Raw genomic sequence first — 16,840 nt, forward strand, 5'->3', positions numbered from 1 at the left:
GCAGTATTAACTCAAGCATAATAACAATTATTTATTTAAACAAATTTAAAATATGTAGCTTACAAAAAAATTGTTTATTAAATATATTGTAAACATAAAATAAACGTTGCAGTGTGCATTTGAGTCACGTTTGAGCCACGTTCGAGCCAAGCCTAAGCCAAAGTGGCATGGCCGCTTTGCTCCAAGAAATAAAATCGCAGCGATCGGAACTTCTGCGTTGTGTTTCGTGTTCTCTTGAACCGTTGAGCTCGTTAACTGCTTGACAAGGATAAGATATAGTTATTCATTTCGGTGTTCGTGAATTTCTGCAGTACTTCATCACAATGGTAAGCAGCATGTCTGTGCGACTAAACTTCGCTTCAACATGAATATGTCAGCTTGCCTATGTTCGACGTCTCTTGATTGCTCATGTTTGGAATTTTCCTTTCTCTTGTGCTCCACCGTAGGCCCGAAACGCAGAAAAAGCGATGTAAGTACCTTCATTTGTGCCCTTTCTCCTGTCGTTCTACGTGTGTTGTTTCAAATGTTGTCTTCATTCCAAGGACAACTCTGGCTCGATGGAGAGCCGCGCAGTTGGCCGAGCAAGGCAAGGGAGTACAAGAGAGGCGACCATTCCTCGCGTCAAACTGCCACAATTTGAGAAAATGCGAGAAGTGGAGGATGCAGGTTATACGAGAGATTGCCAAGAAAGTCGCCCAGATACAAAACGGCAAGTTGACATATATATTTGGGCTCATAGGTCCAACCTGTTTTTGAGAATGTGATTACTCAGTAACGCATTAAACAAACAACAGGTTTCAGTGCACTACCTCAGTACTTGCGTTTATGTCTGCATAGGGTTTTCGGTGGTTTCTTGTCTCTGCTACCAGACTTGCCCCGCTAAGTTTGACTGTAGAGTGTGCATTTATAAATAGAAATTAGAGCGTTGTAGTGTTGCTTACTGCATTTAATTGAGGCAAATGATGCTTGCCATTATTGCCTTTGCTGTGGCCACACACATTGAACTGTGGTGCTGCATTGTTACTGGCCAGACTTGCATTTTGCTTAGTGCTGCATATACAATTGTCTGTTGTTTTTTATTCACCAGCTGGTCTTGGAGAATTTCGCATCAGAGATCTTAATGACGAAATTAATAAGCTGCTTCGAGAGAAAGGACATTGGGAAGACCGGATCAAAGAGCTTGGGGGGCCTGACTATGCTGTGAGTACACAAGAGCTTGTTGATGGGCAAATTGAGCCGACTGTTTTTAATCATTTTTTTTTTTCTTGCTGTAGAGAGATTCCTCAAACTTTTTTACCATTGAAGGGTGGCGACAATTTCTGGATGAAACATTGGTGCACTAGTTTGTTAATGGAGACGAAGCCCTTCCCAAAGGCAATGAAATAATCATTGTAGGAATCTTAGAGGAATGATTAAATCTGCAAAACCTGCATGTTCTTAATTATATTCATCGTGCTGTGAGTTGTGGCAGCATTTATACACACATTGAGACCTTCCGCTCAATAAAGCTGTTGGAAGAAAGGTCCAAGTGAGCATCATGAAATTCTTTATTCAAATGTCATAAAGAAAAGTACACAAGAATGTTAATCTCTTACTTTGATTTTCTTGGTTTGTTTTGACTTGCATTATGTGAATGCCTGTTTGTGTGAATATTTTCCAGCTGTCCAGTTAATTTAATACTTCAAGGTCTCATTGCTGTGATGTCTTGCTCTGTTTAGCTTTGTGTTTCTGAGGCCATTGAACAACTTGTGACTATTGTGCTCATAACAGAAAGTGGGCCCCAAGATGCTTGACCAGGAAGGCAGAGAGGTGCCTGGAAACCGAGGCTATAAGTGAGTATTGTTAGCATTTCATCCACATTGTTGTTGATCATTTTTCTGTTTAACACCGTCTGGAGGGCTAGGCTAGCAGCTTGAGGTTGAGCATGTAAAAAAGCTCCAGGTGGTCTAAATTAAACCAGAGCCCTGCTCTATGGCATCCCACATCGCCTATGTGTCACTTCGACACGCTGAACCCCACAAATAACAATTTTTGTGACAAAAGCTATGCAATTAAAATACATGTGATAGAAGAGAAAGTTTTTCATTGCTTTAACAATGTGAGGTGAAAACAAAATAGAGTTGGAATGTTATACCTCATGCTCGCCCCACTAAACCAAGACTTCACTGACCATAGTGAATGTTAGATGTCGAAAGCATCATGCATACAAAGCCAAGTGATAACTAGGCGGATACAATGTGTATGAAACAAATGGAAGTTGATTCGATTGTCAGTCATGTTACTGACAAGAACAGCTAAATAATTTTTCTCATAAATCTAAATGTCACATAATTTTGCTACAAATATGTTCTAGATGGAGTTCTGATGGGTGAAAGATTGATAAGTCTAAGATATCTCTTGCAGTTTTATTGCAGGATCGATGTATGATAGACAAGTAAGGCCAAAGAACTCATTGCAATATGTATGTAAACTCTGATTGTACGATGCTGAAAAACAAGGTTTCGGCGTGTTTGCTTTGAAATAGTTGCATGCGTTCATAGGTGCATAGCAGAAGTATTACAGCTTTTTACAGAAGACTTTGAATGTGGACTTTTCAGTTGAAATTATGCAGGGTGACTGCCAAGTATGAAATCACGTTGGCTTACTGTAATTCATTCAGCCCAGTACTCGGGTAGCAGGGCACTATGTTCACCGGCGTATGGGGCAATTTGAAAACAGGTTATTTTGTTTTCTCTTTATTTAATAACAGTTTGTTACAAAAAGAAATATTTTTATGCACTGAAATTTATTATGATTTCAGCAATCTTGAGTAGTTCAGCAGTAATTGCCAGAACTGTGTCATGTTTGTAAATGGTAACATGTTACTTTTGATGGCACATGGGTCATTCACGTAGAAGTTAAAAAAAGAATAGTCGTATGTACTGGAGACTAGTAAAATACCGTTAAAAGTGGTTGCAGGTTTTAGGCATGACCATCTATTAATGACTTGGTAGTGAATACATACAGTGAAATCTTGTTATTTTAAAGCCATTGGGACAATGAAAAATGTTCGAGCTAATCAGGTTTTAATGTTAGCCAAATACAAAAAAGACATACCCAATCAAAAAATTTTAATTTTTGGGGACATGCTGCTCATATCGCCTGATATGTGCACGAGTGTGGGTGGATGCGTGAGTGCGCAGAGTTTAATATTACTTCAATGGGGTACATCTAGAATGCAGAAATTAGAGAGTAGCTGAGCACTGTTCTAAGCAGCTTCTGTTTCTTTCCTGTCAACCAGATACTTTGGTGCAGCAAAGGATCTTCCAGGTGTGCGGGAGCTCTTTGAGCAAGAGCGTGAGTATATAAGTGTACCCAATAACATTAAGGTCAATACTGTAATGAGATGACCATAGTTGTGTACTGCATAGACATGGGCTTTCATTTTTCAATTTTGGTCTTTCCTTCAACATTTTGGTGGTGGAGTACTTTCGGTACTGTTATGTGAACTGAAAATTGACTTGTTTTACTAGCCCTTTCCCTGTTCGGGTTTTCTTTTGTTAAGACAGGGGGTTACAAACAACTGTAGTCAGGTATATGTCAGGTCTGTAATAAATGCCGCACAGAATTCCTTGTGTGGTGTAATAAAATATCAAAAACTGATATTTATTATTTAGCACAGTAATTCCTGCATTGCATGCTATCTTGCATGGTTAACATCTGTTTCTCTTTTTTTTTCTTTTTTTTCTTTCTTTCTTTTTTTTTTTTTTTTTTCCTGCTATAGCTACGAACGTATGCTTTGTTTTAGGGCATGAAAAATATTATAATGAAGCAAACCCTAAATAGGTAGATTGTACTAAGTGAATTTTCCTGTGATTTACAGTTTTCAGTTATTTTTTCTTGTTCCCTCCTTAGGTAAACAGTATGCTCAGTATGCTCAGGAGTGCAGCGGTGGCGTAGCGGTAGAACATCCGCCTCGCATGCAAGAGGACCGGGGTTCAAATCCCAGTGCCGCGCAATTCTCCACCGGATGAAAAAAAAAAAAAAAAAATCCGAGTGTCGATGGAATTGCATAAAAACAGGTTTGAAGTGCGACCTGATGCCGGTGAATACCTCCGGCAACGCACTCCCTCACCAGAACAGGAGTTGGCCACCCTGGTGCAGTAATTGGCCACAACCTCCTATGATAAGCTCCATAAAACCCCGGCCCTCAGTCACCAGCGGCTGCGGAACAACTGACCACGGCGGCGGTCAGACCTGTGACGCAGCAGGGGGTGCTAAGAAAGCCTGGCTCCGCTGGACAGGCCGCCATTGGAAACTGACCCTGGCAACGTTTAATGCTAGAACCCTAGCTAGTGAAGCTAGTTTAGCAGTGCTGTTAGAGGAACTAGAGGGCATGAAATGGGATGTCATAGGGCTTAGTGAGGTTAGGAGGCCGAATGAGGCATATACTGTACTGAAGGATGGGCATGTCCTGTGTTATCGAGGTTTACCAGAGAGGCGACAACTAGGAGTAGGTTTCCTTGTCAATAAGTATATAGCGGGTAATATAGATGAATTCTATAGTATTAATGAGAGGGTTGCAGGCATCGTAATTAGGCTTAATAAGCGGTATAAACTGAAGGTTGTACAGGCCTATGCACCTACAAGTAGTTATGATGACCAGGCAGTTGAAAGCTTCTATGAAGATGTAGAATCGGCAATGCGAAAAGTAAAGACGCAGTATACTGTACTAATGGGCGACTTCAATGCCAAGGTAGGGAAAAAACAGGCAGGAGACAAGGCAGTAGGTGACTATGGCGTTGGTTCTAGGAATAGCAGGGGGGAGTTACTAGTTGAGTTTGCAGAGCGCAGTAACTTACGAATCATGAATACCTTCTTCAGCAAACGGAAGAACCGGAAATGGACATGGAAAAGTCCTAACGGAGAGACTAAAAATGAAATTGACTTCACAATGTGTTCAACCCCCGCCATTGTGCAGGATGTAGAGGTAATCGGGAAAGTGCGATGCAGTGACCACAGGATGGTGAGGTCCCGAATTAGCCTAAATCTGAAGAAGGAACGCAACAGATTAGTAAGAAAGAAACCCATCAACGAATTAGCGGTGAGGGGGAGGGCAGAAGAGTTCAGGATCTCGCTACAGAATAGGTACTCAGCTCTAACTGAGGATGGCGACATTACCCTAGAGGCAAGGAACAATAATTTCAGAGATATCATTACTGAGTGCGCGGTAGAAGTAGGCGGTAGGATAGTTAGAGAGGATACCGGTAAGCTGTCTAAGGAGACGAAAGATTTGATTAAGAAACGCCAGAGTATGAAAGCTTCCAATCCAACAGACCAGATCGAATTGGCCGAGATATCAAAGCTAATCAATAAGCGCAAGGTGGCCGATATAAGGAAGTATAACATGGAGAAAATTGAGCATGCTGTAAAGAACGGGGGAAGCCTTAAAGCGGTAAAGAAGAAATTGGGCATAGGCAAAAACCAGATGTATGCGATAAGGGACAAGGCGGGCAACGTCATCACTAATATGGACAAGATAGTCAAAGTAGCCGAGGAGTTCTATACAGATCTCTACAGCAGCCAAAGTAGTCAGGACCGTAATGAGTTTGACGGTAGGGAAAAACAGTCAGACGTTCCACCAGTGACGAAAGACGAGGTCAAGAAAGCATTAGAAACTATGAAAAGGGGGAAATCAGCTGGAGAGGATCAGATAACTACAGATTTGCTGAAGGACGGGGGGGATATCGTGCTAGAAAAACTGGCCACCCTGTATACGCAGTGCCTGTTGTCATCGACGGTACCGGAACCATGGAAGAATGCAAACATTATCCTCATTCACAAGAAAGGGGACACTAAGGACCTTAAAAATTACAGACCAATCAGCTTACTGTCTGTTACGTATAAGGTATTTACTAAGGTAATCGCTAATAGAATCAGGACAACCTTAGACTGCAATCAATCAAAGGATCAAGCAGGGTTTCGGAAACGGTACTCTACTATCGATCATATCCATACCATCAACCAGGTGATAGAAAAATGCTCGGAATATAACCAGCCCTTATACATAGCATTCATTGATTACGAAAAAGCATTTGACTCAGTTGAAACCTCGGCGGTGATGCAGGCATTGCGAAATCAGGGGGTAGACGAGCCGTACGTGAAAGTGCTGGAAGATATATATAGTGGCTGCACAGCAACCATAGTTCTGCATAAAGAAAGTAACAAAATTCCCATAAAGAAAGGTGTTAGGCAAGGAGACACAATCTCCCCAGTACTATTCACAGCTTGTTTAGAGGAAGTATTCAGAGACTTGGAATGGGAGCAGTTAGGGATAAGGGTAGATGGAGAATACCTCAGTAATCTGCGATTTGCTGATGACATTGCCTTGCTAAGCAACTCGGGGGATGAACTGCAAATAATGATTGATGACCTAGATAGAAAAAGTAGAAAGGTAGGCTTGAAAATCAATATGCAGAAGACTAAGGTAATGTTCAACAGCCTCGGGAAGGAACAGCAGTTTACATTAGGTAGCGAAATACTGGAAGTAGTAGGCGAATATGTCTACTTAGGACAGGTAGTAACCGCAGATCCGGACCATGAAAAGGAAATAACAAGAAGAATAAGATTGGGATGGTGCGCATTTGGCAAGCACTCGCAGATTATGACTAGCAGCTTACCGGTATCGCTCAAGAGGAAAGTATACAACAGTTGCATCTTGCCTGTACTCACCTATGGGGCTGAAACGTGGAGGCTAACCAAGAGAGTTCTACTTAAGTTGAGGACAACCCAGAGGGCTATGGAACGAAAAATGGTAGGGGTAACATTAAGAGATAGAAAGCGTGCAGAGTGGGTCAGAGAAATAACTCAAGTTACCGACATTCTAGTGGAAATTAAGAAGAAGAAATGGACATGGGCAGGACATGTAGGGCGAAGAGAGGATAACCGATGGTCGCTGAGGGTAACAAACTGGATTCCAAGGGAAGGAAAGCGTAGCAGGGGGCGGCAGAAAGTTAGGTGGGCGGATGAGATTAAGAAGTTCGCAGGGGTCAAGTGGATGCAGCTAGCACAGAACCGGGTTAAGTGGAGAAATATGGGAGAGGCCTTCGCCCTGCAGTGGGTATAATCAGGCTGATGATGATGATGATGATGATGATGATGCTCATTTATAGCATGTCTGCATGTTCCTGCTAGACTTATCAGAGTTTCGTCGGAGCTATCACCAAAACTTCCTAGCTGCTAGCGCCAAGTGAAAAACAGCATTGATTAGTGTAGGATGCTTGATACAATGGCATCAAGATGGTGATAGATCGGTATGCACATTGCTTAGCTGTAACAAGTACAGTTCAGACTTGCTCTGAAGTGAGGGAACAGTTTGGGTGACAAGTGAGATTCAGTTGGCTATATGATAAACTTGAAGAGACTAAGGAGGCTATGGGGTAAACGTGAATATCTTTCTGGGATCATGCTCAAGTACCTGAACCAGATCTGTATAGATCCAAGTAGTTAGACAGTCTGGATTAACTACATACACTGATTCCTTGGTTATTTAATGTACCATGTTATGACAAGTGGCATATGCTGGTTTCCTGTTTTTATGTATGATGTCCCACGAGCAGTTAGTTGATAGCAAGCCACTGTTGGCCATATGCACGTGTGGTTACCGGGTTGCCTTGGCCAAACGATGGTATATACTTTACTTGTGACTCTCTCATGCTGCTGACCATAATGAATGCAGCTGCATGACTTTGAGCTCTCATGATGCTGCTTTGTGTTTTCTACCTCAAAACTTGTAACAATATATGACCAGAAGTGAAATGGCAACATGCAGAGTTCACAGCCGATACACACTGTTGTGATAGACTAAATAAAGCCCTATTGTGCTTTGTGGGCTCTGTGTGAATCTCATAATTTCCAACTTGTGCAGTGAAAGAGAAAACAAACCTCTGAGAGCATTCTCTACTGCTTGAGTAGGACGGTGTAACAGCATTCATGCTTAAAACTTCTAAAATTAAAACGTCAAGTTGGGCTAGTTGGTAATTTCTTGTTGTAGCAGTAAAAACACAGACACAAAGAACACAAAACACAAGGGACACCCGCTAGCGGGTGTCCCTTGTGTTTTGTGTTCTTTGTGTCCGTGTTTTTACCGCTACAAAATGATTCTGCTAAAATGCTTGCTGTAGCACAAATGTCCATGAACAGCCTAGAGAAAGGAAGACATTGTAGTTTTGTTTGAAGTAGACCTGCTGCTGCCACCGAGACGCTTTTAGGCTCCGCTGCTTGTATGACAGAATATAGAGAACACATTGCAGGTGAAGAGATGAGATTACGAAATTAGCAGGGAAAGGGAAACTGCAGTTAGAGCAGGGTAGGAATAATTGTAGAGGAGAGCCCTCTGTCCTGCACAGGATGTGATCTGGTTTTAATTGTGGTGATTGCAGCACCTCCTCCTCCAAGACGGACAAGAGCAGAGATCATGCGGGACATTGATGCGGACTACTACGGCTACCGGGATGATGACGATGGTGTCCTCATGCCCTTGGAGCAGGAGCAAGAGAAGGTGGCCATAGCCAAGGCTGTGCGCACGTGGAAAGCACAGAAGAAAGGGATCAAGTTGGGAACTGAAGGGGACAAGGGTGCAGCTAGCGGCGAAAAGGAGGAGGAAAACATCTATGCTGTGGAACCGGAGGTACCCGTCTCACTCTTGCTACTGGAGTAATTTGCTTGCTTTATTTAGAGCTCAAGAGGAACTGAAGATTTGTTCTAAATCTTTATTAGGTATACAGAAGTGGAAAAGCACCTGTAATGCTAATGTCAGCAGTCTTGGGCTTGGTGTGCCATGAAAGAAAGGCCCACACTCTAGCAGCTTCTTATTTAGTAGGTGAGATTTACAAGTAAACAGAATATGTGATGAAAATAGTTTTGCTGAAAATTTTGGCTGGTATGCGAGCTTTGCTGGAAAATTTACATTTTGGGTGAAGTTAGAGTAAAAACGGTTTCCATGCAGTGGAACTTTCTATTTATGCGCACCATGTTACTAGACATATGCAGTTTTACTGCAAACATTGCATTGCGTGCATTTAGAACATTTTTATTTTTATTTTGAGAAAATATGTAATGGAACGTAATGGAAACCACTGAACGAATTGTTCAAATTTTTGTCCAGGTAGGCAACAGCATAGGTAAGATTGCACATCAGGTTTTATTTATATGCAACCCACTGTTGACATTACTCAGTAATGGAGCAATTTTTCACATGTTCAGAACATTTTCGGAAACAATTAAGGAGGTATAATTTCTTCCAATAAAACTGGATATTTTACTTTCTGCTATGTGAACTCTTTATTACCTTATTTATTAATATATTAGAGTGCATATCAACAAATGCCCACTTTCAACATGAAAAAACTAAATGCTTAAAATTTTCATGGTGCTCTTCTTTTAATGCAGTTGCACTTGGATGCTGTTGTTTTGTTGCATTCTCGCTATAGTACTTTTAAAAGTGGTCCCAATAAACAACTGCTTTGATCCCGGTCATGATCATGAATAATAAGCAGCTAAAAGCCCCCTAATAGTTAGGATGCTTTTGCACAGCAATTTTAAGACCCCATTTTAATTTTTTTTTTTTTCCTTGGCCTATAATATGTGTTCGACGAGTCTGTCTTTTGGAAGTTTATTTAATGCTGGGCACAGTTCCTTCTTCACTCTTTGCCAAGCAAGTACAGCATCTTTCGGGGGAAAAAAAAAAAAAAAAAAAAAAAAAAAAAAAAAAAAAGTACAGCATCTGGGCTACCACAATGTATGTGGATACTAGATGGTATGGATGTGCGGTAAAATTGTGCTCATGCCCGTAACTATGAAAACACTTTTATCGAAGGGGAACTGCAGCCGAAAGGTGGTGTTTCTTTTCTGTAATTGAATTTCACTTTGGTTCATTCAGAGTGACGAGGAAATGGAGGATGAACCCATCACAGAGAGTGCGGAAGAGCAAGCGAGGTTTATCGCCCATGTTCCAGTGCCGACACAGAAGGAGGTAAGCTGCCGCAAAAGTTTTATTGTAATAGCAATACTGCGCCAGGTTTCAAGCCGTCGCATGACCCTGGTGGAGGCCACGCTTGGCCTTGAACAGCCGAGGAGGAGGAGGAGCAAAAGAAGAAGAAGACTGATAACTTACGCTCTCGCGTCATACTCTTAAAGGATGAGCTTAAGTGTCCCCAATAATGTAGCACCTTACACTGATAGGGAGCGATAGGGTTGAATAATGTAGCAGGCAAAAGAAGCTTCCGCCATTGCTATCGCAATTCAACTAGGGTAAACCAGAGTTAAATCACAACTAATTTTTTTTTCTTCAAGCATTGCGCACCTGCTTATTTTGTTGCAAGCAGTTTGCTGGGGCAGTGCAAGTGATGATGCAGGGAGAAAAGAAAGGTTGTTTTTTGAAAAGCAGATATTTTAGATGGCATGCTTCAAGCTGCCACCAAAGAGTTGCAAATTGAAGTACATATATCTGGTATGGAGGCTAGAATTTCAATTTTTTTTCCTGTTATGTTTTATGCAAGATATACAACTTTGAGTAACAAAGTTGCAAACGAGCTAAAAAAAAGTGAGTTGAAGTAGAAAGCATTTAAAGCTTGTTACTTGTAAGGCAGCAAGGATCAGTGTGGTAAACTCACTGCAGAGGCCAGAGCCTCACTATGCATAGTGATAACCATAAACTGAGCAGCATTGATCCAGCAGTGCACAAGGTTGTGATGACACACCTAAATACAGAAATTTGCCATAGCGCTTTCATTCCAGTTAACTGTTTAGGTTCACTTTTCATTCGCATGTTTAAAGCTGGGGTTATATATATCTTCTTTTTTTTCTGTAGTGGGGAGCTGTGATGGCTTTAAAGATGTGCCAAGAAGCTTTGCAAGCCGTGGTGGTTGTCGCTTCCACTCTGACATGCATGCAAAAAGAACATGCGGACACATGACCCCTTAAAAAGGAAAATAAAAATGGCAGGAGATTTAGCATTGTTAGGCCAAATGTAAATTAGGTGTGCTTTGGTTTTGGGTCACACATACTCATTAGCATAAAGTCATAATCTACCACATTATGCAAAAGACCACCTAACATAGATGCACAGTCCTCCCAAACCAAGCCGTACAAGTGTGCCTGCGTGGCCTTGGGGCAGCATGTTTAGACTCGGAATCCAAAGGTTACAGTGGGCTAGATTCCCACATCTGCCTAAGTTGGCAGCGCTTGCCAATTCAGCCAGCCATGGCCTGTGGTTTCGCGACATCACACAGGCCGCCAACACAGACATGCGTTGCATGAGAGTCACTGCTGCGCAAGCCTGGAGGCTTCAAGACGTCATTCTATGGCTAATGGTGGGGTGAAAAGTCCAGTGGTAACACACAACAACTGTGGCTGGCTGTAGAATGAAACAGTCTGCTGTAACTTGAGCAATTACGGTATGGTCTGTTTGAAACTAAAGTGGGTGAAGAAAGGACAAGTACCGAGAGTGCTACCTCTGTCACACAAATAGTTTCGATCCTCATTGAGGTTTTCAAGAAGGATTGAAGCATGCAGTGCTGCACAGGTGTTTTGAATGACCATTAGGAAGTTTCCTTCATGTGTGTTAGGTGGTGCCAAGTGTGCTGTCAAGATTTTAAAAATGCCATAATATAAACGAGCATAATGTTCTAACAGTATTCTATCATGCTTTTAATACATTTCATTTGTGTTATTATTCGAGGTTTTATTGCATTAATTTCTTATATTTAGAGCTCAGTGATGACGAGGGTTTCAACGTCCACTCTCGAGTGTGCTTGAAAAACCCAGAGAGCACTTGAGGAAGCGGCTTTGAGCCAAGCAGGCTTGTTGAAAGTTGCCGTGCGACTACCTCGATCATCACCGAGTTGAATGCAGATAGAGCTCAATGAGGATCGAAAGTGTTCGTGTGACAGAGGTATAATCCAAGGAACAATTTTTTTATATGCCTAAAACATGCTCCAACATATTTTGTAGACTTTTTTTTTTTTTTTTTTTTTCGTGCGATGCTTCCATGTGGAAGTAGGCTCCGAAATTTTATATCTTTGGAAGAAATTGAGTGCCAGGCAGTGACTGTGATGATTTCTTTCGTGCATAGATACTTAAACAACCGCAGGCAAATAGAAGGCTGATGCCAAGGGAACTGTTCGTGTTAACCCTGCACGAAATATGGTTTTGCGCAGATTGAAGAGGCCCTGGTGCGGAGAAAAAAGATGGAGCTGCTGGAAAAATATGCAAGTGATGTTCTCCAGCAAGAATCCGAGGAAGTAAAAGAGATGTTGGGGATACAGTAGCACACTGTGTCCTTGGGAAATGTACAGTTCTTATTTCACTTTTAAAATAAAATGTTTCACGGCTTTGCACAGAAGTGCAATAACTATAGGTTCTTGCTCTGCAGACATTTCTTTAACCTCTTCCAGGTAGAGCATAGCAAAATATATACCATAGAACAAGAAAAGTTGCAAGCTCCAGAAGTCCATTTGTTTCGGTGTCAAAATCTTCCACTGAATGACGGACCCCAATAACAGAACACTTATAGTACCACAGGCTATTTTAGTGGTTTAAATGTCATCATCATCATCATCAGCCTGACTATACCCACTGCAGGGCGAAGGCCTCTCCCATATTTCTGCAATTAATCCGGTTCTGTGCTAGTACAGTACTATGGAAAAATCATGAAAGTGGGAATATATTCTCATACAATACATTTGTGAAAGCAGTCCTCTATTCTGAAGCAACTGAACTGAAGGGATGTTTCAGATTAATTTTAAAATATAAATACTTTGAAGCAAAAATTTTGTTTTCAATGTCCAAAGCAAAGAAAAACTCACCTTCACCAGGATACAAAATGTGAAAATGGTCATGCCTTTTATGTTTTAATGCACCAACAACAGATATCAGAAGTTGACTGCCATCAAAACACTAATGAAATCCTATGCTTTAGTTAAGTAGAAAAAAGTTAATTTCGAGCGTTGAAGATAGAGTAACATTCATTTATGTCGTATATTCATAACTTCATTCTGATGGCTTGCAGAGCATGTATATGGCATTTCTGTCCGAATAACTGTCACAAAATCACCTGATATTATTACTGCACCAAAATTTATTAATTCTTCGTAATGACCGACATTGTGCACTAGCCTAGCTAGAACTAAAGCTTTAGCACCAGCTAAAGACTCAATTCGAGACAATCAGACCCTTTCTTATTCAGACAGCATGTCTTGTGATCTGGAGATGTGCTCACATTACCTATTTTCCATGAAATAAAATGGCACCCACCGAGGTGTCCGCTCAGTGCCAAATGGTTCCATTACAGTCTTGTTGTTCATATACCTCCTCAGTGCCTCAGGGATAACCACAGAATTGTCCTTTTGCTGGTAATTCTCAACAATGGCAGTGAGCATCCTGGGAATAGCGCAAGCCGTGCCATTAGTTGTAAAGACATAAGACGGTGGTTCTCCCAAAGTGCGTCGGCATGTGATGCCAAGCCGGCGACTCTGGTAGTCGGTGCAATCCGAAGCACTGGTGATTTCGCCATATCGTCTGGAACCAGGCATCCAGGCCTCCATGTCCAGCTTTCGATACGCCGGAAGGCCGAGGTCGATGGGGGGCATGTCTAGGAGCTGCACGTGGAGGTTCAGGTCCCTGCAGATTTCCTTCTGGATCTCAACAAACTCCTTGCGCAGTTCAGCACTCTGACCAGGCGGAGCGAAGCCGTACATTTCCACCTTGGTGAAGATGTGCACGCGGTAGATGCCCTTTTCCACCTGAGAAAGATAAACACAGTTTCCTATTAACAAATAAAAGGAACATTAGATATGCACATTTAGATCGGATAATAGCGCTAAAAGCTAAAGCAAGCCACATGAAACTCCAAAAAACTGGCATGAGCATTGTATGCTTGAGAGGGTAAGGTTAATATAGAATGTAGGTGAGTGCCCATAAACAGCATTAGCAACTTGAAAGCTGCTGCCGAAATATGTCGCTACTTAAAATGAGGATTTTTCCACAACCCATGCATACAAAGTTAAAACGTCACGTCACCTTCGTGGACGATATCTCGGCTCGATAGCAACGACTGACTGCCATGACGCGCTGCGGCAGGTCAGACATCTCCAAGCACTGGTCGCGGTACATGTTGGCCAAGCCCATCTCCGCCGTGCCCGAAAGGCACACCTCGGTTCCCCAGTTTGTCCTAAGCCGGTACACCTGATTTCGTAGACCGGTCGTGAGCATGCCACATGCCTCCATGTGCTCGGGATGCAAGAGGTCTGGAACATAAACTGGTGTGAAGCCTTTCTTCAGCAATTTGTCGACAGTGAAGGAGACCAGCGCTTCCTCCAGCCGCGCTAGGTCACCGCGAAAGAAATACGTACGCTCGCCGCACATAACGTTAAAGTTAGGGTCTGCCTGAAGCAGGCCCATCCGCGTCATGAGGTACTCAAAACGCCTCGGAACGAAGTCCATCTGCGGTTTCTCACCAATGACGTCCACGACAACTGGTTCGTCGCTCTCTCTTCCCAACACGTCCGGGTGCGTCATGTTGGGCATTCTAGCAATGGCACGCTGCAAGTCAATTCGCATCTGCTCATTTTTTTGCTTCAGCTTCAGCTCTTCCCACAGCTCTCTGATCTCGTCTAAGTCCGCTACGCATCCTCTTCTTGTGAGGTTTTTTGCGATAAGGTCGTGGTTCGCAATGTCCGCGTAGAACTCGACGTCGAGGTCAAACAGACGGTTTGTGCCCTCTCTGAACAGTCTTGCGGGAACTAGAGACTGGGCTCCACGCCTCGCAGCCGCAAGCAAAGGCCTGATGAGACGAATGGTGCGCATAGGCATGCTGACGGCTAGGTGGAACAAGCGTTTACAGCACACTGTAGTACTCTATCACCACCTAGCATGCTCTCTTCTCACGTAACTACATTGGCAAGCAACGCCAGTCCTTTAGCCTTAATCACCGAACGCATGCAAATGAAAACACGTCTGCTGCAGTCAACAGTCGTATAGTGGCACGGTGGCCCTACAGTGTACTATATGCATGCGTAGCTAGCCCAGTGCCTCACATGGAGGCGTGTAGCCTGTAGGCAGCCATATTGAGAATCATGGTACGCAGACTGGAAAGCCTACCATGCATGCCTAAACCGCCTAAACTGCCCAAACCACCCAAACAGTCAAAATGATCAACGTTCCTGCAAGATACGTGTGTACGGGTGGGCTTATGCTTGCGCGTTGAAAATGTAATCAGTTATGAGGACCAGCGCAAAAGAGACAAAGGACCGAGGAGAGACAGTGGATAGACTGACACACTTAACCATACACTTAACACCAACGTTGGTGCATAATGCGCTATTTAGTGCTACAAAAAAAAAAAAAAAAGAAAAAAAAGAAAGAGAGCTGAAAAAAAAAAGCAGGTTTTGCACCTAGCAACCTTTCGCCGACCTTTTCACGACACTGGGACTGGAGAAATCGATTTGACTGGGCTGACTGGGCTGTGGAGCAGGGAGCAGGTGTTGGGGGAGAAGCAGCTTTTTATGCTGTTTCCTGTGTTACGACCCGTAAGTTATGACACAATCCAGTCAAAGATAAAGAGATTAGTACAGAGCGGACACTCAGCGAAAACTGGCCCCAGGAAATGACGCCTCCCGGGCCCTGGTGCAACGTTACCACGTTACTAGAACAAACTCAGTTTCACAGCTTCCCATACCGATAGCCCAGTTACAGTGCTCCCACTCAGCGAAAACTGGCCCCAGGAAATGACGCCTCCCGGGCCCTGGTGCAACGTTACCACGTTACTAGAACAAACTCAGTTTCACAGCTTCCCATACCGATAGCCCAGTTACAGTGCTCCCAATATTCTAGTAGAGCACTGAGCCCAGCGGAGGAGAGAGTGTCTCAAGTGGCGGTCGCGAGAACTAGCGGCGCTGCAGTCAACTCTTGCTCCTTACCGAGCGCGTCGTCTGCTACTCGCGGCGCGAAAGCATGGAGCGGCCAGCACACTCATAGCTTTTGCGTGCTGCTGTTGCACTGCACATGGCTACAGTATAATTATAACTACATTACGACAGCTTTGGCTTCGAAGCAAAGCATTATCTCCATTAATTAATTTGTTAATGCTATGAAACAAGTGTGAGCGCCGTCGGCTTGCTCACTCTTGCCAAAAAAAAAAAAAAAAAAAAAAAAAAAAAAAAACTCCCTGGCCTGTGTTTTGTATGTTCTTTCAGGGCATAGATCTCGTCATGCAAACAAATTAGCCAATTTTTCAGTGCATAAGAACACTAACCTTAGAACGTAACGCAGTGGGTGTCATGTTTACTACTGCGCTGCGCAGATTGCCTCAATTACACACAGAAATCTGCTAGCCTGGGCAGCCTCCCAAGCATCCTTGGCCGACCATTTACGTGTGGCCGACGTTCGGAAAATGGTCGGGAGCCTACTTAGTCGGCTAGTAAACCACGGCAAGCGGTCGGCCCGGAGGTAGCCGCTAGCCATTTCGGCAAGTAGTTCGCAGCGGGCTTTGGCCCGACTTTTTGGCCGGACTAAATGCCGGGCACGGCGCCAGGTTAATGGCAAGAGTGCGGCAATGCGTCGGCCCGACTGTTGAGGCGGTACATTGAAAAAAGGTTATGAAGAGCATGACTGCTACTTTTTTTTTTAAATTTGCCTGTTACTCGGCTTTGGTTTTTCGCGATGTTATGTAATTTGCGCTTAGTATGGAACAAAATGATACATGCTATTTATTGTAAATGTTTTGTTACATTAATTAATGCTATTGTTTGTTTAACTTGTCGCTCACATTTTTAGTGAACCTTATAGCTGTTAGTAAAATTAT

General features: G+C 43.0%; 2 protein-coding genes across 2 annotated transcripts; one reads left to right on the forward strand and one right to left on the reverse strand.

Moving 5' to 3' along the window:
• Positions 1-150: 150 nt before the first annotated feature.
• Positions 151-12,396, forward strand: LOC146207339 (pre-mRNA-splicing factor ISY1 homolog). Its single transcript, XM_084586277.1, has 9 exons — positions 151-326; positions 447-469; positions 543-709; positions 1,088-1,200; positions 1,771-1,832; positions 3,281-3,336; positions 8,421-8,668; positions 9,920-10,012; positions 12,198-12,396. The coding sequence occupies exons 1-9, from the start codon at positions 324-326 to the stop codon at positions 12,306-12,308; spliced, it is 876 nt and encodes a 291-aa protein (XP_084442403.1). The 5' UTR covers positions 151-323; the 3' UTR covers positions 12,309-12,396.
• A 703-nt stretch (positions 12,397-13,099) lies between these two features.
• On the reverse strand, positions 13,100-15,096 carry SerRS-m (Seryl-tRNA synthetase, mitochondrial). Its single transcript, XM_084586227.1, has 2 exons — positions 14,059-15,096; positions 13,100-13,781 (listed from the first exon to the last, which is right to left on the reverse strand). The coding sequence occupies exons 1-2, from the start codon at positions 14,848-14,850 to the stop codon at positions 13,260-13,262; spliced, it is 1,314 nt and encodes a 437-aa protein (XP_084442353.1). The 5' UTR covers positions 14,851-15,096; the 3' UTR covers positions 13,100-13,259.
• Positions 15,097-16,840: the final 1,744 nt, after the last annotated feature.

This window comes from Amblyomma maculatum, chromosome 1 (assembly GCF_055883805.1).
Source record: "Amblyomma maculatum isolate TAMU_Amacu chromosome 1, ASM5588380v1, whole genome shotgun sequence".
In the NCBI taxonomy this organism is placed as follows: domain Eukaryota; kingdom Metazoa; phylum Arthropoda; class Arachnida; order Ixodida; family Ixodidae; genus Amblyomma; species Amblyomma maculatum.